General features: G+C 38.7%; 1 protein-coding gene across 1 annotated transcript in view; it reads right to left on the bottom strand.

The window, feature by feature from the left end:
- Positions 1-23,983, bottom strand: part of TECPR2 (tectonin beta-propeller repeat containing 2) — a 39,723-nt gene that overhangs the window by 828 nt on the left and 14,912 nt on the right. Inside the window, exons 11-17 of the mRNA XM_057397090.1 lie at positions 21,693-21,873; positions 20,205-20,346; positions 18,505-18,745; positions 17,602-17,691; positions 16,590-16,823; positions 11,301-11,449; positions 641-782 (exon numbers count right to left, since the gene is read on the bottom strand). Coding sequence (XP_057253073.1) covers positions 641-782; positions 11,301-11,449; positions 16,590-16,823; positions 17,602-17,691; positions 18,505-18,745; positions 20,205-20,346; positions 21,693-21,873 — 1,179 coding nt within the window. The remainder of the gene's footprint in view (positions 1-640; positions 783-11,300; positions 11,450-16,589; positions 16,824-17,601; positions 17,692-18,504; positions 18,746-20,204; positions 20,347-21,692; positions 21,874-23,983) is intronic.

Below are 23,983 nucleotides of genomic sequence, written 5' to 3'. Positions count from 1 at the left end.
TACTCTCCAACTATGTGGCATGCATTTATGCAGTGAAAGATTTTTAAAAAGCAGACAGCATCAACACACAGTTACTTAGAAAGAAACAAGTAAAATTTAGTCTTCTTTACAGGCAAGGCAAAAATGTAATTACCTAATCCAGAACACATCCAGCACACAGGACTGATAGAAAGATGTGCAAAATAGCATCAGGGTTTTTTTGTTAGCCCCATCTAGAAAGGAACCATACATCGTACCACATTCACAAATGTGAAACTTCCCACAGCATAGTACTCTCCTATTGCTTAGGAATACTGTTTTCTAACTGAAAGGGAACTGTACCATTTATTAATTCAGTGGCAGCAGCCTGAAATAACACACAACAGAAGTTCATAAACTTTTTCATAAACTATTTCAGTTAGCTACTGTTTTTAAGTAAAACCAAGGTCCCCAACAAAAGGACACTTATCAAATATTTTACTGTGTTCCTTCAAATAAGAACATTTGATAGCTGGAAAAAAAATATTTGATTTAGGAACTGCTATCCAATTTGAAAAGCAACAGGGAAAAAAAAACCAAAACAACAACCACACAAACAAAAAAATCCCACAACAATGACAAAATGGCAGAAAGAACAAGGAACCAATGCATTGATTTTTACCTGGTACATGTTCCCAGTCAGTGCCTACAGGCATTTCATCTGTAATTCCAACTCGTACATGGACATTCCATTTGTTATCAATTGCCCACAACATCTGATCATTCGGACTTGAATGAATGCTGATCAGGTTGATCCCTACTGGCTATAAAAATTAAGCACAGTATTTAAACTTTGTACTACTCTTTGTACTATTCTAACACTTGTTCTTCACAGAAGTATGCAAGAGAAGTAAAATATTTACCAGATACTAAAGACAGGAAGAAATGTAACTGACAGTTTATCTGTCATTGTACAAAATTACCCATTTTCCAAAAAGTCAATCCCTTCCTAAATAGGAAAGAAACATGAATAAATGTCATCCAAAGTTACTAGTAAAGATAATGTTCAGCATCTGAGTATAATAATATTAGTATCTGCAGTCAGGTAGTTTCAATTGTAAGCTGAAGAGGAAACTCTTCCACTGAAATGCATAAAGTGCATTATTTTCCTCTTCCCAGAAGTTTTTCTAACATAACTCTGTATTTTATTTCTCAACATATATAAGCAGTAAATTTGTACAGTCTGAATGCCTTCTCTTCACAATGAAATGGCAAACTGCTTTCTTCCCTGTACTCCATTCTACAGGAATAAAACCATGGAACTCGCTGCAGACCACTGCAGTATGGGAACAGCCACACCTGCAGGAGAGTATCCACAACACTGTTGGTAAACTCAAGTGAAACACGCTTCCCATTTCCACTCTGTAGTCCTTGCTCTGTTTGCTTCCATAGAGATTTACCTTTACTACTGGTGAAAATCAGTGTTACTGAGCACATTTTACAGACATCATGACGATGACTTTGAGCAGAATATATCAGCCAACACATTTAGTGAATGGCAAATATCCTGCAAAATATATATTTTAAATAAAATGCTAATAAGAACACGAAAAAAAGCTTTTCTCCACATCAGCCTAATAAAGGCACTGAAGAAGACAGGAAGATGCCCTGAAATACATTATCACCTCATGAAGAAGCCCCGCATTTCTGGCCTCACAGAACTTTCACTGTGATAAATAGAAGAACAAGCAGCTCTTCACATGTATAAACCTAGGAATACAGAAACATAGTCTGCATGTATCTGTAAGGACCCAACCCAGTCCCAGATGGGCCTTTTGTGTACCTAACAGTTACCTGGTGGTTTTTGCTTTTAAAATTCTGGTGCTGACATGCGTCTGACTCAGCTATAACCAAGTTCAACTTGGTTCACCAAATCAATCCTGTCTATTCATGTCACAGGCCTTTGAGACTATCTTCTCATGTTTCTGTTCTCATTAGGTACTTGCCCTTCTCTGGAATCTTGGGGCTGGCAGAGGGTTGATGAAGTGTTTACCTCTGGTCACAGTACATTCGTAATAGCTGCAGTCTGAAAACTTACAGCATGCTTTAAGTATTCTATAATCTATATAACAAGAAACAAAACAGCTGCTGTTAAAGATTAGAGTTCTGTCATAGCAGAACTCTGTGCAAAATCTATAAATCTGCTGATAATATTTCAGAGACTGATATCCATGAAAATTAATGAATTATTTCAGTGTAGCCTTTTCTCATCTGGTTTAACTTCCAACAGCATTCATGAGATTTATATACCTTGACTATGGTATGTGTTGTATTTGTAATCTACTGTAGATTGTGGAATTTTAAGGAATCTGTCACCAGTCTCTCAGCCTTCCTCCTCAGATGCTGACACACCAAACTGTTTATAGGTTTATCCACAGTACTCATCACTGTGACAGACTGAAGAAGCATTAATGGATTTATTGTTATCTAATAAATAATGGTGGAACACTGCTTTCATTTGACTTGTGGTGCCAAAAATTTCTAAAATCAAAGTATCTCAAGAGACTGACTGCTTTAGCCAAGAACAGAACACAGATCCTCATGCCCACTGGTCTTGTACCTCAGCTACAACTCTGTCTTTTGAAACTGTAGATTTTCCATTAGAGCCATGGGCTGCAACACATACCAACTATGTACTTTTCAACATTTCAAAACTACATACTAACAGCTGTGAATATCTTTATTATCTGCTACAAGTTAAACCAATTCAAAATAATATGCTAGTATCCACATGTCTGATGAGAAAACAATGCTGATCAAATTAAGTAAACTTGAAGGAGGCACTTCAGTGACAAATTATTAAATAACAAGAAGAAATAGTATATATTTAAGCTATAAAGTTGTCCATTAGCTTTATAATTCTGTTCAAGTCATTTCTGTTCTTTCTGCAAACCATGGAGAAATAAGCTTCAGTCTAAGAACTTCATTTAAACAATAGCAAATAAAACCCAAAGTAAAAGCTAAGGTGTTCACCCCTGCACCTCCCCTGCCCTACTACTCAAAAGTTTTGTCTTACCATAACTACTCCAAACCACAGCTGAACCCAAAACACAATGGTTCAACTTCTTTGTCAAGGAGGAAAGACAAACACATGCACACCAAGAGGCCATCGGAACATTTTCTACATCACTTTTCAGGAGCACAGAGTCCATATAATCAGCAGACCTCCACCATCTCCATTCTGCTGCAAATATCCAGGATAAGGAAGCCTAAACAGAACATTCCCAGTCTGCCAAAGCCCAGTCCTTCTTGTAATAGGTTGGTAGCTACATGCAGCACAAATATTCTCCTCACCTTCAAAAGACAAACTCAACAACTTCAGCTGGTCCAGGCCAGGCTGTAAGAAGGTCATATCAGACATACTTCTCACAATGTTGAGCATTCTCTGTGTATCAGACTAACTTGACTAATTTTCATGGCTAACACACATCCAGACCTATTAACTAGAGTAACAAAGAATGCCACGTTGCTTAATAGAGGCCTAACTATTTGTATATTATTTTCTGAGCTCCATTTGAATGAAGGTTGTGAAGCAACAAGAGATATCAAGAAACCACGAGCAACATATCGACTAGAATGAGCAGTACTGGCTAGAATGTTTTACATTCAGACTTTGAGTAGAACAGCTTGGTAAATTAAGTGGCCCTTTTTTCTCTGCAGAGAAGTTGAAGGCAATACACAGGAGCAGGAAAGACGAATCTATGTTTAGTCTTCCTAGAAGCTACATGTTCTTCAGTAACGCTTTCACTGAGTAGTCAGAAAAAGGTTATTACTTACTGACTGAAAAACTGGAGCACTACTTTTCTCAGAAGCCTTAAAATGACATGACCCTTTCCCCCACTTTTGCCTTTAGTGAATAAATAGGCAAGGGCCTTAGTTGGGTATCTTTAGTATACAGGTAGCACAATCAGGAAACAAAAGGCAAAGCCGAGGAGACAATTCTTTGACCTCTCCTTTGTCAACTCTAAATTTTTCATTCCAAGGGTTTTTATTGCAGAAACATGGTAAAGACTACAACATACAGTATCAAATACTAGAAAAGGTCATACCAAACCCATGTGACCATGCAACATTATAAAGCTCAACAGAATCATAAAATACTTTCAAAATATTTAGTACAACTGTTCCTTAGAAGAAATGAAAAAGAAAAAATAAAAAGTAGTAATGCAATCACTTTAAAGGTCATACGAACTACAGGCCTGCTCAGGTGCGCCCAACTTAATTCTGGTCACACTGTCTTATACCTAAGATTATGAACTGTAGTTTAGGAGATAAGCTGTAATTACCACTGCATGTAATTTTAATAACATACTGAAAAAAATGAACTACTGCAACAAGAATAACTAAGCTTTTATAGAAATTAAGTAAACACTATGTGCAACAAATTCCCATGAAGCTGAACATAATTTAGCGCGAGGTAATAAAAAACTTGGTTACTCAGAGCTTTGCCTAGACAAGGCATTTGCTTTGTTTCCTAAAAACACAACTTTAATGAGCATCAGTAAAACACCCTCTCATGCAGTCTATGCCAGTAAAGTGCACCTCTCTAGTTTCTGAAACTGAAATACTCAAACCATGGGAAGAAAAGCATTTTTGTAAGTTAAAACACCCACGTTTTTAACTTCAGTCTCAGGGTACAATTACTACTCATCTAGTCATACTCATCCAGTGCTAAAGCTGTAGGCTAAGTACTGTCCCAGGTAAAGCATGGGCCCCAAATACAAGGCTATGCAATGTGTTAAACTACTGGATAAAAACAACAGCACTAGAGGGGTCAGATATCAGAAATGAAGTCACTGCCTCCCAGACAGATGAACTCTTTACTAGGTTACACACAGTCCAACCCCTTCTGCCTTGCTTAATTCTTAGCCTCATTAAATTTGGGTTCAGCAGACAGGGCCTTCCTACAAAACAACTATTTCACAGATCTACAGCATGGGCCATCCAAACATGAGAGACCCCACAAGCCAGCCCCCCAGCTCCCAGGGAAGGCAGCCGATTGCTTGGCTGGTCTGCAAATAGAGGCTGTTGGCAACTCATCTGCTTACCATAAAATGGGGAGACAGTAATACACTATGGGGAGAGACCTCCAAGTCCAGCAGCCTTCCCAGGGTGTCTCCTTACTTTGTGTGGATTTGTTAGCTCACTGAAGCTCTCTTTATCGACCATACACTCTGAGCTTAGCACGTATCTTTGCGGCCCCAGTTTACTTCACAAAAGCTAACCCCTAATTACAAACCTGTCAACAAGATCCAGCCCCTCCACAGCTTTAAAATCAAGCAAGCTGAAGATTAGTCACAAAAAAAAACAAACAAACAATAAAAGCTGCTCTAACCAGAATTCAGAAAATGCAGAATTTAATGAAAATGAAACAAAACAAAAATTCCCCCAAACTCTTAGTTTATAATAGCATAAGTAATTATTTTTTACGAAAGTCTCAAAGTCACAGTTCAAGTATTCCTATTAATTACATACTTCAGGCTAGCACTTCCTACAAACACATGAACAGTTCCATGGAAATCAAAGCACATGCTTGCTAAATCAAGACACATACCCTTTATCCATGAATTTTTTTCACTATTACATTTTTATTTTCTAAATAGAATAATTCTGGAAAACTCGCAAAACTCAATTGTAGTTACTTTATTTACCCAACTAATGTTCAGTATATTTCTTAATTGGCTCCCAAAAATAATTAAATATGAAATTCTGTGCTAGCTAACCAAAATACAGGCACATTGGAAGAGTACAGATATGAGACTGCTTCTAGTACAGAAGAAATGAAAGTATGAAAACTGAAGGTTCTCCTTCCTACATTTTTTGTTTCCAGTGTAAGCTAGTCTCATCAAAAAGCAAACACACCATCTTGACATCATATTTAAAAGGAAATGGAATGATGGTCTACTCAGTTTTCTGGGCGTATCATTTTGCATACTTTTTGTGATCTGAAGCTTCTGGTGCTGATAATTGGTATCTAACGGGACAGGCTGCACGCACGCTTTTCTGAACATGATGATAGCAATGCCTTAAAACAACTATCAGAAAGCTCAACTCTAAAACAGAAACAGACAGTACAATGTAGTGACAGCAGTTTTCTTAACTAGCAACAAAACAGAAATAATAAGCACTGAATGAGCAATGAAACTGCGGTGTGAGGCAACTTTAGTAAAAATGCTAGAATTGCATTTTTTCAATATCTAAAGCACCTTTTCTGTAACTTAGGATTTCTCAGAAACGCATGCCTGTGAGGAATAGTACCCATTTGAACTTAAACATGATGGTATTTTAAATCAGCTAAATAAAATACACTGCTGCAGGAACTTTGATCTCCTGTACTTATTTGTGCCCCACCTTGATACAGTTACCACTGCCAAACAGTTTTTATGTGCATCACCTTGGAACATGCAGTTCTCCAAGAAAACCCTCTCCCTGTTAATGTCTTCAGGAGGCCTCACATGACCAAAGATACGTGGAACAACAGACTAGCTAGCCTGGTCTGTAAATAACCAGAAGGTTTTATGAGCGTATTACCTCTTCAACCTAAGCAGAATTGGTCTGGTCTAGTAAAAGATACTTCCTCTGCATCTCATCTTAGCACTCTAAAGCAGAACTCATAGCAACTTAGATGTCTGTGTAACAGCTGGGTAATGCAAGCTAGTCTGTGCTAATGAAAAATCAGACTTGAAAAGAACAGTCATGTACATTAAGAAAGAGCAGTTTTTCATGCTCAAAAATAGCATGAATGATTCTGAAGTAAAAGTTATGAAGCATTTTCAACAGAGTACCATCATCCTCCAACACCCAGTTCTTAAAGAGCATTTCAAACAAACCCTTCCTACATTTCAGCTTTGATTTTGGCACCTACCGAAAGAGATGTAATGGCAAAATCTGATCTTGAGGAGGGCTCGTTGCTTCCTCCTGTAAGTACCACTTAACACAAAACTGGCCTTAACAGAAATCTCTCTGAAAAATGCAAAGGCAAGGCAGATGGCAGAGGAAGAAGGTCTCCAGATTTGCATTAAGTGTTCTCTAGAATTTTATTTAAAGAGAGGAAAGGAAAAAAAAGCTCATGACAACCATTTCTAACAAATCACCACTCATCCATAAGGCCCAACCAATCTCTCTACACCAAATGCAGATTAAGAAAACGGAAGGTACTGAAAACAAATGAAATGTAGTGTACATTGATTTTGCAGAATTACAGACACATTTCCTAAACTGTAATTGATATTTTTAACTACCGTTTGCCTCACAGTCTTAAGAATTTCTGAATGACAGTGAAAGCATGAACAGTCTTAATTATCTTTTTTGGGGGGGTGGGGGGTGGAAAGAAGGGGGAAGGGATAATGAGAAAATAGCTCCTCCTAGATCAGTAAGCATTTCTACCCTCTTCTCTTACCTGTAATAAAGTTACACAAAGAGACAATCACGAGGTTGTTTATGGAAAGAGTGGTAATCAAGAGTTTCCCTAACTTGAAATGCATATACTGCACAAGACCATTTTATGGCAAGCTAAGTGAAGCAGTACTGCTCAGACCTTAGGAACTAGAAAGCATCAACGAAAGCTTTGTACAGCAGCCAAACATAAGCTCCTTTTACTCCACCGCTTGGACAAGCTATGTGGCTATTCAAACAGACCTCTTGATTTACCAAAATTGCTTTTTCAATCCTTTTCTTTATGACATTTGGTTACAAAAGAGCAAAGAGTAACAATTAAGCAAATGGCAATTAATAAAATGTTTTCATCTATTTTTAGAGTAAGACTGATTGTTTCCATGCAATAAATGATTGGTCACTCATTACAAATACTTGCCCCGATCTTTGTTTCCTTTAATCCTCTTATATAAAGTTCTGCTTATCTGATAGATCTCTTAATGTAAACCTTAGAAGGTGGTTATTATGGCCAGTTTTTATGTTAAGCAGCTCTTGTAGAAAGTGAGCTTTCTCAAGATCACCTTTTGTCTCATCTTTGTCAGAAAATGACAAAAATCGAACCTGAAATGTCAAAGGAATTTTTTTCAAACAAGCATTTTTATTTGATCAACTTTTGCTCCATAATAATCCAAATTAGTCTTATTTACTATAGTAATTTTATATTTAATTTTTAATTATTATTCATTTAGGCCAAAAATATGAAGCATTAAATCTTCACAACTATATGTGCACACACATATATGAGCATACTTTATAGTATCTACGTAATATTTATATTTCCTGCTCATTCTTTTAATTAAATTTAATGTATATTGAAACATGCTACATCAGATAATAATTTTATCCTGTATATTAACAATAGAATGAAAACAACTTTCTATTTCCTGGACTAAAATTGTTTCATCAAAGAATTTTCATCAGCTTTGACAATGTCCATAAAGAAGCTTCCAAAAAACTGCTTAGCTACACAATTATTTTGACTTCTATGACTGCAGAACAGAATGGATAAAGCACAGAAAACATCTACACATAAACTGCTACTGCTCAAGATGCTGTAATGATGCTATCAACAACTTCTGAAGCGTTGGATAAAATTAAGAAGAGGGAGGGCAGAGAACATAAAATGTTTTGATTTGTTTTGTTTTTATGTCAAGAGATACTGCAGTAGGGACTTAAAGGGAAGAGCAGCAAATGCAAATGGCTTCAGTCTAGATAAAAAACCTCCCAAACCATAAAGCATCACAGAGAAAAGACTGCACTTACACTGCAGTTACAGATTTTAGCATGAGTAAAACCTCATCAGAACTATTGCCTCTGAATATCTTTGTGAAGTTCTGCAAAGATGGATGCTCTGCAATTGCAGCACTTCTTTAACAAGAAGTGACACCATAAAAGCAGAGTCTGTAGCTGCTCACAAGATGCTCATGAGTCATAAGATCTGGGATATGGCAAGTCACATTGGCTTTGACATTTACTAGGGAATGAAATATCCATAGTTGGTTTTAAATTGCATTATTTGAGAATGCTCCTGTACTTAAAGCAAGTGAAAGGCAATGATTTTGATCAATGATTTTGTTCTTCAAACAGAAAATGACTGAATCGTTCACAAATACTTCTTAGAGTATTTCTGTTGCTCTGAAGATAGAGTGGTACAGCATGAACTGTGTCAAAGTCAGTTAAAGGACAGATAGCAGTAAGGTGCTTCTAATAAGCAAATATTGTTCATGGAATAGTCCACTTCTCAGCCATTGTGGTGTTATTTGTTATATAAACACTAAGCCAGCATTTGGAAATAATTTTAAAGCTCACATATTTTCTTATTTTGCATGAAGCCTTTGTAAAAGCATGAATGGCTGCTCCTTCAGTACTTTAATGTACTGTTTTAACATGTTAGAATTGTCTCAAAATGAACACGTAACCCACAAGCTTTCATCTTTCCAAACAATGTTTGAATTTTTGCCCTTTCATACTGACTCATTACATTTGCATGTCAGGTCTTGGCAAGATAACATGAAAGAGAATGACACTGTTCTGGGTATCAGAAGGTTATCATTTTGGAAGGCAACATCATCCAGCTTCCTGGATAAACTGATAGGAAATAATTTGATTTTCAACCCTGTCCACTTAAAGACATTCTACAAAAGGAAGTTACTGCTAAATAATGAGCCACAACAAATCCCCATTTCTTGTGAACACCTTAGTATTGAGTAATTTCATCTACTTCAGTGGAGTAGTAGAGAATGCATTTAATACGGAGAAAACAGTATCAGTGCAGAGAGACAGCTTTTCAGGCTACTTTCCTGGATAGGAAAATCTTTGGTAAGAAGATACTATACAAGTTCAATCCTGTGTCTCTTGGCAAACCCTATTTTAAGTGGAAAACATACTGGAATGTGTTTTGCCCCCTTTCTAAGAATACTACCCTTATGGAAGCCATCATCCCCAATATCCCAGTCTCCTCTTCCTGCTGCCCTACCCCTGTTAGCAGGGAAAATTTGTCTCTTACAGATTAAAGAGTCACACTTGCAACACACAAAGAACGAGCAGTGCTACCTAGCCTTTGTTGCAAGTGATATTGGTACTTATTTACTAGTCTGTTCTGCTCTTCTGCAAAACAAGTTGCCATTTCTCCAGGTCTGACTGACTACATTCCCAGTACAGAAAAACAAGTCTAACCAGTGCTGTGCTAACTGATGGGATGCAAATCTGCAGCTTCATTTCCGTGCCTTTCTTTGCTGTTACACCCTGAGATTCACAGGAGCTAATAATTGGCCAATGAGAGATAAGCAGAACTAAAAGCAAATGATGTAAAAACCAAATAAACTATTGCAACTCCACTGCCACAGATTTACTTTTATTTCTTAATATGCCCTTTCAAAAGTACCACATATTTCAAAATGTTCAAAAGAAGTTCTGCAACATTACAAAACGTAAATCAAGTATGCAAACACACACAATGCTACTATGCTAGGTCAGCAGACAGTTCAACTGACTTTGTGCCAAGGAGCAAAGAATGAAATCAGTAGTCAGAGGTCAGCTCTATTACAGCAGTCCCAACCAACACCACAGATATCACTACCATTTCATAGTTTAACTTGCAAAGTATTAGAGCAGCAACAAAAGCAAATGCTGAGGTTTAAAGAAAGATTAAAAAGGGAACCAGATGCTGGAGAAACATATTTTGTCCACTCTCTGTATTCAGAAAAGATGTTCCCAGGGTAATTTAAGAGGTTTCTTTCCACTGTGATCCTCCCAGCTGGCAAGCAGAAAGGCTACAAAGTTTGCCCATTCAGGGAACTAGAGTGAAGAGCTGTAATTGTTCTACACACTCACTAACTACTGGATGAAAAGGAAAGTCCCTAAAGCCAGGCACAGCACCTTGGCAAACACCCCAGACTCACATGGGTGAGGACAAAGGAGGAGGTAGGCAGGCACTTCAGTGCCACGTCACTTGAGCTGAGCCTTCCCACACCTTCTGCTTTGTGCTGTTGGCCAGGCCAGACTTTTGGCTAGCATACAGCAGATACGCAATATGCAGTTTAAGGCTGTATTGTACTACGTGCCTATAAAGCTGAGTGTTACAAGAAGAGTAAAGTTTCATTAAGAATAGAAAGGAAAACAAAACCTTCCACTTTTGAGTTAAAAAAAAAGCTATTTGCAATTTGGGATGACATGGTGCTAAGGCTGTATATTCAGAGTACATTATAATCCTGAATTATTCAAACGTGGGACAAAGTTTTAAGCTACAGATTTAAAATCTGATGCTATTGTTTTTTTGAGTGTTAAAAAATTTTCAAACGCACAATGCTACACCACTATGCTATGAAGAACTGTAATCAACATTTTACCTGTATAGGTGGCTCAATCATTATCCATGCAGGAAGCATCAAACTTGGGTTAAAAGGTTGTGTTCCTACACGGAAATAAACACCACCACTGGTGTCACAGGCCCAAACATGCTGATTTCCACACGTCAAGCTGATCAGCTTTACAGTACCTAATAACAAAGAGACTATTAGCAACCTGGCATTTTCCTTTCAAATTCAGCTAATAATGAGAACTTTTATTTAGACTTGATTAAATCAAACTAGCTTTAAACACAATCATGTAAAGGTGATTAAAATTTAATGCAACTTAAAAGAGATACCCCCCCCCCCCCCCGGATACAATGAATAGAATCAGCAGGTAGTCTATGTGGGGTACTTCTCTTATAAATCTAAAAATAAATGGTTTAGTCATAGGATACTGCAAGTTCTAAAACACACTAAAAATATGCTATTAAAATAACCAAATTCAAGCAGGGAAACATTCTACGACAAATGTTATCACTGCTTAGAAAACTTTCACATGACCTGATATGAACTTTTGTCTGTAGCTGGCCATGTTTGTAGACTTCTGAAGGTGTTGATCTACTAACATATTCAGCAAAGAACATTCCTAATGCTACCAGCACTTTAAAAATATCAGAGCATATGGATTATGCATTTCAGTGTTAACACACCAGTGTCACATCTGTAAATAAAGGAGCCAATTCTCAACTGGATTTATGTTCAACAGCATACTTACTTATTACAGCTATCTCAAAAAGCAGTGCATTAACCGCACGTAAGTCAGCACAATGAAAACAACACTGCCAAATAAGTATGTTCTGGAATTTTGGGGTGGGTTGCATTTTTGGTTGGTTGGTTGGTTTGTCCATACCAAATCATATCCAAAAGTTTGCAAAGATAGTAGAGAAGCATAACTGAAGTTTTGGACTAAGAAGAACTAGCTAGCCGGCTAGCTGTCAACTGGAACCCCTACTCTTCCACATTCATTTAAAAATAGCCATGTGACTATATACATCACATTTGATTTTGTTTTTCCTCCCAGTGTTAGGACAACACCATGCTAAGTAATGGAAAACACATTCTACAGAAAGAGGGACCCAATCAGTACAGATGTACTACAGAAGGAATGCTCTGGTCAAACTCCAAACTTAAGATTCTATAAATAGGCTTTGCTGGCTGATTGAACATGCCAGTGCTGCTTGGGATATCCCATCCTTGGTAACAGTTCTCTCTTCAGTGATGTGAAATCTGGCAACAACTCCTTGTAAAGTGCACCAGATATAGCATTCCTGAAAGAAGGGAGCACAATTTTCACCCACAGAGTGCAAGTTTAAAGCATTTATTTCTGCAGAAGGCAGTATTCTCTGTCATTAAGGCTTGCTGGGAGAAAGAACAGGGAACAACAGGACTACACAGCTTTATCATTAGGTTTTCTGTAATAGTAAACAGATCTTGTCATCAATTTGAATTTGTCTCACCAAAAAATGTTCTTTCATTGTACAGCTTCACATTAAAAACAAATGACAAAATTATATATAAAAACTTTCTACTGCTTGGAATAAAAACATCTAGAACAACTTTCTTTTGCAGGCAGGGGCCTGACATTCAGCTACAAAGTCAAAATCCTATCTAAAACCTCATTATTCCTTCTAACATAAAGTATGACTGGAAGCAATGGCTTTGTCACATGTCTCTGCTGTTAAACATTCTGATTCAAACCAGCATCAGAGACTCAAATGGAATCACATATCACCTACTTGGCATAGCTGATATTATTTACACCTACAGTACAATTTGACATTCAAAAATGCAGCCCTTATGTAAATGTTTTGGGGTTTCTCCCTCCTCCTACCGTTTTTAGCTTAGGAGAAGGTCATACTAACCACATTCACCTACTGTTTAGAGAAAGTAGCATGATTCAGAGGCATTGTTTATTGTTGAAACCTAAAGGTCATTCTATTGTGTTTAGAAACCTTGATAGTGATAGTGGAACTATAATAAAAATAATTTACTCCATACTACTCCCAGTACATAAAGGCAAGAGGAAGATACTACCGACATAACATTCATATTTCAACATTAATGCTGGTAACGACATCACTTCCATACAGAATTCTCAATGGCATTTTACAGCAACTTGTGTCTCCCCCTACCTAATGTTTCTGGAGTAAACTTAAATATACACTTGAAGAATAACGATAGTTCTCCAATTTCTTCAGCCCCAATTAGTGCAAATAAAAGCTCTTATAACCCTGGATATGCAGTGATCTACCATCTGCATTTAATCAGAGGAAAACTGGCTAAAACATTTTCACACTTAAATGTTAACACAGAGTGACAGGTAAAAACTGGGTGTTTGAAGAATTTCTTCACCCCAAATTTTTGCAATACCACCACCATGTGCCACAAAGCTAACAGGAACAGCTGAACATAAAGGTTGAACTTTCTGAACTGCTCAAGTTCACACGACAGATATTACAGCTAGTGCCAATTACACTGATTCCCTTTATGATGCTTTGAGATTTTCAGACAATAGCAAGAAATTATTTACTATTTCAGTTGAAAAGTTATTATCTAAATTGCTGGAAAGTAATGGCACCATGAGAAAAGTTTCAAACTGCACTATGCAACATGAGAAGGAGAGTGTGGACAAACCTATCCTGTAGGTCAGTGAAGGTAAAAGGTGTCAAGCAGTGCCTAAACTATGGTACATTTAGCGATTTGGAACCAATTCATCAGGTCTGGAAAACATGGTGTGTAACTGGCAAACAAATTATTTCCATGATGTATTCATTACTAACTGCTCACTAAGACTGTACATAGGGCTTAAAGTCTGCCAGCTGTGTCTGCCTTTCCCTAACCCTGATGTTAAAATTGCTTGTCTGTTTTCAGACCAGACACAAACATTGTCATTCAAAAAATGGAAAAGCTGCAAAACAGTTGAATTATTTTAAAAATGGTACAAGAATGCTGCATAGTCTATATTTCTTTTATCTTCATTTGAAACAGGAATGAAGGTTAACATGAAAAATGTTTTAACAGTCTTACTATCAAAGAAATAAATCTACTTGGAATATTGATGAAGCTGTCAGTCTGATTACTCCACAGCCAAACTGGGAGGAGATTTTTATGATCAAAACATGGTCAACAGCATTAGCCTTACACGTAGGTGAGGACCTAGTTCGAGACCATCTTAAGAACCTGAATGTCCACAAGTCCATGGAACCTGATGAAACTCATCTGCGCCTCCTGAAGGAGCTGGCAAATAAAGTTGCTAAGCCACTGGCCATCATATTTGAGAAATCATGGCAGCCAGGTGAAGTTCCTAATGACTGGAAAAAGGGAAATATAGCCCCCATTTTCAAGAAGGGGAAAACTGATTACACAGGCAATTACAGACCAGAGTCTCCACTCTGTCCCTGGCAAAATCTCGGAGCAGATTCTCCTGGAAGGCATGCTAAGGCACATGAAAAACAACAAGGTGCTTGGTGACAGCCAGCATGGCTTCACTAAGGGGAAATCCTGCCTGACCAACTTGGTGGCCTTCTGTGATGGGGCTACGGAAGTGATGGACAGGGGTAGAGCAGTTGGTGTCATCTACCTGGACTTGTGCAAAGAGTTCGACACTGTCCCACACGACATCCTGGTCTCTAAATTGGAGAGGCATCAATTTGATAGGTGGACCACTCAGTGGATAAAGAACTGGCTGGACAGCCGCACGCAAAGAGTTGTGGTCAATGGATCAATGTCCAGCTGGAGACCAGTAACGAGTGGTGTCCCTCAGGGATCGGTGTTGGAACCAGTCTTGTTCAACATCTTTGCTGGTGACAGGGACAGTGGGATTGAGTGCGCCCTCAGCAAGTTTGCCGATGACACCAAGCTGTGTGGTTTGGTTGCTAACGCTGGAGGGAAGAAATGCCATCCAGAGGGACCTGGAGACACTTGTGAGGTGGGCTGATGCCAACCTTATGAAGTTTAGCCATGACGAGTGCAAGGTCCTACATCTGGGTTGGAGCAATCCCAGGCACAGCTACAGGTTGGGCAGAGAAGAGATTCAGAGCAGCCCTGCAGAGAAGGACTTGGGGGTGTTGGTTGATGAGAAACTGAACATGAGCCACAGTGTGCACTTGCAGCCCAGAAAGCCAACTGTATCCTGGCCTGCACCAAAAGGAGTGTGACCAGCAGGCCGAGGGAGGTGATCCTGCCCCTCTACTCTGCTCTCATGAGATCTCACTTGGAGTGTTGTGTACAGTTCTTGTGTCCTCAACATAAAAAGGACATGGAACTGTTGGAACAAGTCCAGAGGAGGGCCACAAGGATGATCAGGGGATGGGAGCACCTCCCATATGGTCTTTTCCAACCCTAACTATTCTATGATTCTAACCAAATGAAAAGGGCAGTTAACCAGCAGCACACTCATTATGCTGAATCAACAGATAGGTATAAACCTGAACACATGTGTTACCCGCTGCATCACTCACGGGTAATGCAACACTTTGAGCATAATTTTTCCTTGACAGGATCTTACTGAAACTTTGATCACTCTTAAGAATGCATTTAACCACAAAATTCAGGGCCTTGCATATGCAACTGCCCAGGACCACACAATTATGGTTACTCTGTAGCACAAGAACTAGAATCAGAATAGTTCAGGTTGGAAAGGACTAGGCTAATTTAAATCTACAGGTACACCTGCACAGCACTCTGTCAGGCCAAGGTACCTCAGACTGACAAACTGTAAGAAGACACATACATATATAAAGTATCCTGTAAACAGTAAACATGTTGTCTCCAGCAAAAGGCTAAATGAAACACTGAAAGCCATAGCTGTTTCTGATGCTTTACAGCCCCCTGGTGTGAGGCCCATTACTCTAAGGCTGCCCATTACTGCCCTGGATGCATTGACCACCGAATGCTCCAATCCTCTCTACATTGTATACAACAACTACAGTTGTATACAATACTAGCAGTGCAACAAAGACCTTGTTCAACTTCTCATGGATACCGCAGATCCATCTCAAAATTGCCATGCCAAAGAAAGTCTCCATCTCCCGCACGCAAGAGCTAAAAAGGTACCAGGACCGGCATCTGTGAAGGGACTATACCAAAACTCGGTTCCAAACTATAATCTGGACTGGAAAATTGCCAACTTTGATAATATGCACTTACAGGAATCTGTAAAACAGCTTATACCGCATTTAGTCCAGTAAAGGTAATATTCTGTATCAGCAACCAAAAGATACTCTGAAGGAAAATATTGGCTGTCAACTAAGAAAGTTGAAAGTCTACTCAATAAAAATGTCATACCTAGTTGAGAGAGATCCAGTTTTGTCCAGTGCATCCCTGTTGGACAGCTGGATGAAAGTGTTCTGATAAATACCTGCCCAAGACTATCCAAACCCCAAATGGCATCCTGGCAGGCAGAGTAGTGCACCATTTCAGCCTCTGGCGGTAGCTGCACCGTAGAAGGATGAAACTGAGGATTCTGATCATTGACACAAAACAGATCCTTGTTGCTTTGGCACAGCCACAGAAAGCTCCCTATGGAAAGGACATTCTTGTTATTAAAATAATTCCTAATGCACCCTAAGACAGCTTACACATCTACTACTTACGGCTCTGTTCACAGGCTAAGATTCTGCAGCACAAATACACATTCTAAGCCCTTATTTTGGTACTTAAATACTCCTTTTCTCAAATCAAATAAGTAGTAAGTGATCTCATTTGAAGAAACACCTCATTCAAAGAACTTAACAGAAAGAAGACACACAACAGTGCACCATCTCTTCCCTTTATCCCTTGATAACTGCCTTTGAAAACCAGCATTCTTTTTCAGCTCTAAATCACATATTTTTGCCAATAAAGCCAGTGTACTTAGATAATGCAGCTGCTAACTATTGTAACTAGTAGTTGAATTACCTAGTGTGGTCACATTTTTGCAGGAAAATGTGCCATTTTTCCGCAATAAGTGCACTGACAGGAGAAGTACTTGGTTAGCATAGGCATTCCAGCAAAACATGCTCCAGCAATTTAGGAAGTTACTGCTCCTAAAGGACAACCCATTTCTCTGCTGAATGCCACTCCACACCAAAGATGTCCAAGTGAACAATATGCGTTTGTTTTTTTTTTTTTTTTACCGCTAGTAGTTTTTACCGCTAGTAGTTTTACAGATTTATTTCCACCTTACTTCAAATATATTAAATCCCTGCAGAAGGAAAAGGCATCCAAACTCTGAAGTAATTCAAGATACTTATCATCAACTTACTCTATTTAAACATCAAGTGCAGGTATTACATATATGGACTGCTTACTCACTAACCTTCTTTAGATGAAGCTGTAGAAGCCAACACAAAAATCCATTTTGTGGCAGAAGCAGTGCCACGAGGCACAATATTATTCCAGTAAGTGCCTTGAAAGAAATAACAGAATGGTATTAATATGTAACTCAACTTTCTATTAAAATTAGTTACTATTTCAATAGTTACCATTGAAAAGAAATTCCATTGCAGTCAATTATTAAATATCATCTAGACAAGATTTTCTATGCAAATCTTTTAAGACACTGTTGGAGGGGAGAAGGAAAGCTCCTCTTGACCTTTTTTCCTCCTTGTGTATATGTATACATACACATATATATACATTTAAACACAAAAACACAGAAAACTGGGAATGCAGAAAGAAGGATAAGGAAGAAGTTTGATGGTCTTCCCAATTTAGTGACAAGGTTAAACAGGCAACGTTCTAGGTCTGTTCTTGGTTTTTACTTGATAAAAGAAATGTACTAAATCAAGATTCTATTCTGAGAAATATACCACGAAAAATAAACAGTTCCTCTATTATCACTGTAAAACTGTAACACTACTGTTTTACATAGTCACATTGGTCATGAACCAGATGCCATTGTGCTAGATATAACAGGTACAATAGCTTAAAATTGCCTTCTCAGCTCAGAAAAGAGGCAAGGGTAGGTACTAAAAGTAGTAACTTGTGCATGGTTCACTTGTGAAGAATGATTTTTCCACTAAAAATATTTCCTTTTAATGGAAAATATTTAAGACTATATGCTAAAGAATCATTTAAGTTAATTTTTAAACATGGAATTGTTTGTTATAGCTGCCATGACCCGCCTTCGATAATTTTTGTGGTGACAGAACTGTAGTTGGTTATTCTCCCCGATCTGTTTTTCTCAACTTAAAAATACTAGACGTAAAAGTACACCAACCTATTAAGTTTCCCTTTGCCACATGGAATTCATTTTTGCCAGAAGAGATCCAGACTCCACTGCCATTAACCCCAAGGAGGCTGGGTTGACACTGAAGCTGCTGTGACCAAAATGCCATTCGAAGTTTATCAGCCACCTTCTCTACAGGTGCCTGAGCTGCTGTTGCCATTGTTTGAGTTGCCTGGATTATGGTCTGGAACAGGCTGTACTGGTCAAACACCACATAATCGGTGATGCTTACCTGGAGGAAAAGAAAAAGAAACAAAAAATAAAATGTGGTTTTGATGATTAATTAAGCTTTTGGATGAACTGCAGAATCTTTCATCAGAAGCTTTTTCTTCTGTGTGTGTCTTCATAATAAACCAGAACCACTATTAAACATCATCTTGCAACTCCCTCCTATACCCAACAATCCACTTTAAATTCTGCATTTCAAGAAAGCCCTTTGTTTCAGGATGACATCTTACACTCTCTTCCTAAAAACATACTGAAATCTTCAAACTAAGGTGAATTTTCAGTTTCCCAAAGGAAGAGAGAAATGTGCTTAGTGCAGTAATTTAAAGATCAGAAAAACTTGTATGTAATACTCCTTTACAACAACCTCATGAGCATTTTAAGTCATAAGGCAGAAGCAGGTCTAAATAAGCAACTGCCAAAGTTCTGTCATGGACAACTAGACTGGCAACACTCTGTGATACTCCTTGAAAGGAAAGAAGTGCTGAAGAGCACAAAAAGGAGAGCAGTTTGCCAATGACCTCAAAGCCAAGCTATTCATGATGCCCAAACGTAAGAAGAGTTATATATGCACATCAACTGAAATTCTTCTAACTTAGATGTGCAACTTTTTCTACGCCCTTCTTCTTCACCCTTATCTCTTGGGAAAATAAAAAAGGTGGGGAATAGAGTCAGGAATTCTAAATCAACACCAGGAAGTACTTGCTTTAACTGAACTGGTTTTACTCACACAATCTGCAACTGAAGCAAGCAGCCCCAAATGGTTCAAAGAAACCTCACCTGAATGGAAAGATGTGTTTTTTTGCAAGGTTACTTACTACATATTTCATCTAGTTAAACAAAAGGCTGATACTAGATTGGATATAAGGACGAAGTTCTTTACTGTAAGGGTGATGAGGCATTGGAATGGGTTGCCCAGGGAAGTTGTGAATGCTCCATCCCTTGCGATGTTCAAGGCCAGGTTGGACAGAGCCTTGGGTGACATGATTTAGTGTAAGGTGTCCCTGCCCATGGCAGGGGGGCTGGAACTAGATGATCTTAAGGTCCTTTCCAACCCTAACTATTCTATGATTCTACTAAAGACAAAAGACTGCATTCAGCAGCCAGACTTGAATGCTCTGCCTAAACAGAATGCTCTGCCTAAACAGCACATCCTATTGCCATTGTTAAGATACCAAGCTACATGCACCATTGATATGACCTGATAGAGCATTTCTTGTGTTCTTGAAGATGGCTGTGATGCTGTTTGGGATGACCATGAAATTTTTTTCCCCACACTTTTTTACAGCAAAGGTGAAAAACGATTTCAGCCATGGCCACACTGCAAGTTTAATATCTTGAATAAAGAGTGCTATAATAGACCAAACAATTAATTGAATTTTATCTTAGACTCTCATGGGAAAACAATGCAAATAATAAACCCAAGGTGAAAGACTAAACTGAGAACAAAACAAAAAAATGCCTACTTGCCACCAATGGTTATCATCTCCTTGTGGTTTCTTTGAAACTATACCAGTTCTGAACCACAGATTTCCATGGATATCCAAAGCCCATAATGTCTGCTGATCTCCAAGCGTTATGCACACTGGTTCCAAAGCTTGCATTTCACTGGAAATGCAAACAGGCAAAAAATTAAAAACCTTACTTCAAATTTATGCTTACAGTATTTTGAGGAAGCTGCTACAACGCTAACAGCAGTTCAAAATGATTGAACTCAGTGTGCCCAAGCTCAAAACCACATTTGCGTTCAAATTTTCACAGTTATTCAGTAATTCAAATTTTATGAGTTTGCAGAAGTAAAAACAATTCAACAAGAGTCCTTCAAAAAATGACTTCAGATTTGAAACTTGGATACATAACAATGTAACTAAACAAAAACTGTGTTTAGTAAATAAGAAATAAAAAGTTGTGTTCTTGAAGTTTTTGATAAAGTAATTTCATAACTGTATCTCCTCCAACTTTCTTGACCTATTCTGAGAACAATATCAGCAGTTCAGGGACCATAAATAGAAAACTCAATTATATGGCAGAGATAAATGTCGAATTTAGGAATGTAAGTTTCCTGGATAAGTAAACAGTTTTGAAGCTTGGAAAGTCAACAGGATCAAGAGAATTAGAAGGTTGCCAACAATGCTATTTCTTTCAGAGAACCTTTCTCAACAATTTAAGAACAATGACAGATTGCTTTGGGCAATTTTAATACAAAGCCCAAGAACATTAACTGTACCTAAGGTGTAGGTTAAGCAGATATTTTCTTTAAATAAACTAACTGAAGTACATGTAAATTCCAGATTTGAACAAGGCCTTTTTCAAGGGCTAAATATCAGGCTGGGAGGTTCTACAAGTTAAAGCTTCCCAACAGGATATTAGTAGAAGATAAAATCATATGACAACAAGAACTGGAATTTCTTCTTGTATTTGTTTCAGGCTGATGCTATAAGAGAGACTGTATTCTAGGTTCTCTCAGCAGTAAAGACTCAGTGCTTTTAACTTTACCATCAACTAACTACTGCGTTAGTACAGTACAAAGCTAAATACCGATTGCCCAGAATGTTTATATAAATCTGTGACTAGGAAGTGCCTATCCCTAGCTGTGTGGATGACCAAGGAAATGGTGAGATTTAATCTCAGAAAAAATTCACTTGCATATCTGAAGAGCTCATTAAAGCCATTATGGCACAGATTAAAGAAGCAGTATTTGATAAAAAAAGTCATACTGATAGACATTCCCATCCCTGGAAGTGTTCAAGGCCAGGTTGGATGGGGGCCCTGCCCATGGAATGGAGGTAGGAACTAGACCATCTTTCATTATATAGCAGCCAGTCATCAACATACACATGGTATGTGTACATATGAGTTCAGGTTTCACTTTTTCAAACATCAAGGAGTTCCAGGATTGAAAATAATTTTTGTGTCATCCTGCTTATGATGCTGTTCCACCACAGTGTCATTACCTGACAATATCACTCTTCCATTGTTCTCCTTCAGGACAAAAGCTGCGTACTCCCTCCCGGTACAGCAGGGCCCGCTGCTCACTCAGTGCCCACACAACATTATTTCTGGATGTAACCTGCGACAGTGGACAAGGGCAGTCAACCTTTACTGCTCGGGCACAAGGACGATCCACACTCAGGCCTAGAAATTAAAAAATGAGGACTGCTTTACAAACTTCGGCTTTTTTGCAACTAAAAGAGAGAAAGCTACCCAACCAAAGAAAATAAGGAGAAGGAATATCCCTGACATGCTAAATTTTTTCATTTGATCACTCTCTTCATGATTGACTGTTCTTTATATAAACTATTAATCACTTCCTCTAATATAGCTGAATTTATATTTTAAGAACTATAACACTGTCCTTCAACATCCTGCAGGGAACACAAGTCTTGTAATTTCTGTTCCTTTTCTCCCCCTAGTGTTAGTATCAAGAATCTCCATTTATAAAGCCTGTATTAACCTTGACAGAAACACCAAAGGAAAAGGCAGTAACGGAAGAACTTTCACCCAGAACATGCTAGAGATAGAAGCAACCTGATCTGAATAGTGGCAGCAGAGCAATTACAAAAGAGCATGCAATGATAGTGTGTAGTACTGAAAGGAGACAGGTTCTGGCAGATTCACAGGTAGGTTGCACGCATTTATACATATAATCTAGAGTGACAGATCTTCACAATTATACTGCAGCTTGATTTACACAGCTGTATGTGAAACACCTCAAGACACATATAGCCTTTGCTTAATCTTCTCCTGCTGCCAAAGCAAGTATGAACAGACTCATCTGTCTGACACTCCAAAATAACAAGAAGAACGCTCATTTCCTAACCTCTGAGCACACACTTCTGTTATGGAAGTTAGACAGGACAGTGGAGGGAACAAAAAGATCCTAGAGAAACAACCAGCACTGGTTGCAACACATTAACAACAAAGATAAACCGAGAATTTTTTGGCATTGAAGACAATTTTAGTACCCTTCAAAGACCAGAGTGTAACCAGATGTAATCACACCAATCTCTCACAGGCAAAAAATTTATGACTCAAATCTCCACAGAGCCTTGTGTGACTGCCATCAAAAGTTCACTCCTTATCACCACTATCCATGCTTGTTGCCACTATGCATATGACCTTGGGCAGGTCCCTTGATTTCTCTGTAACTATTACACTCAATTAAAATAAGACTATCTTTGAAAAGATGCTGTCCATTTAAACAGGTCTTATTCAAGAAGAATGTCTTGAAGAAGAATGCCTGCTACAGCAATTAAATCCACAAGAGACATTAGGAAAGTACTAGAATTAAATGGAAAATAAGTAAGAATTTTGATAGCCACTCTGAAATGTCCTGCTTTAGTGTGTCTTAATGTTTCCCTCTTGGCCAGTCCTCCTCTTACTTCTCCAGTACTTCCTTTATCATGTTATTTGTGAGAATTAAGGGGCAGGCTGGCAGGGGAGATACTGCTGTGGGTGTCTGTTACAGACCACCAGATCAGGGTGAGGAAGTTGACGAGGCCTTCTACAGGCAGCTGAGAGCGGCCTCACAGCCACAGGCCGTGGTGGTCGTGGGGGATTTTAACTTCCCTGATGTTTGCTGGAAGGACCACTCAGCAACCCAGCCACAGTCCAGGAGGTTCCTCCAGTGTATGGATGATAACTTCCTCCTGCAAATGGTGGATGAGCCAACCAGGAGAGGAGCGCTGCTGGACCTCATCCTCACTAACAAGGAGGGTCTGGTCGAAGCAGTAAGGGTTGAGGGCTGCCTTGGTTGCAGCGACCACGAGATGGTGGAGTTCAGGATCTTGTGTGATAGGACTAGTAGAATAGCAAGTAGAATTGCAACCCTGGACTTTAGCAGGGCAAACTTTGGCCTTTTCAAGCAATTGCTAGGGGAAATCCCACGGGCAAGGCTGCTTGAAGGTAAAGGGGCCCAAGACAGTTGGTTGGCATTCAAGGATTGCTTTTTCCGAGCTCAAGATCAGAGCATCCCGACACGTAGGAAGTCAAGGAAGAGGGCCAGGAGAGCTGCGTGGCTAAATAGGGAATTGCTGGGTATGCTCAAGTGGAAGAGGAGAGTTTACAGGTCATGGAAGGAGGGGCTGGCCACTTGGGAGGAATATAAGGCTGCTGCTAGAGGATGTAGGAAGGCAGCTAGGATGACTAAGGCCTCCTTAGAATTAAACCTGGCAAGAAGGGTCAAGGACAGCAAAAAGAGCTTTTTCATATACATGGCAGATAAAACTAACACCAGAGGCAGTGT

The sequence above is a fragment of the Pezoporus wallicus genome, unplaced genomic scaffold (genome assembly GCF_028554395.1).
Source record: "Pezoporus wallicus isolate ANWC-B61680 ecotype Strahan unplaced genomic scaffold, APGP_CSIRO_Pwel_v1 contig_7068, whole genome shotgun sequence".
NCBI classification, from domain to species: Eukaryota; Metazoa; Chordata; class Aves; order Psittaciformes; family Psittacidae; genus Pezoporus; species Pezoporus wallicus.
The sequence above is the reverse complement of the archived record's forward strand: the minus strand, read 5'-3'. Positions and strand labels throughout refer to the sequence as shown.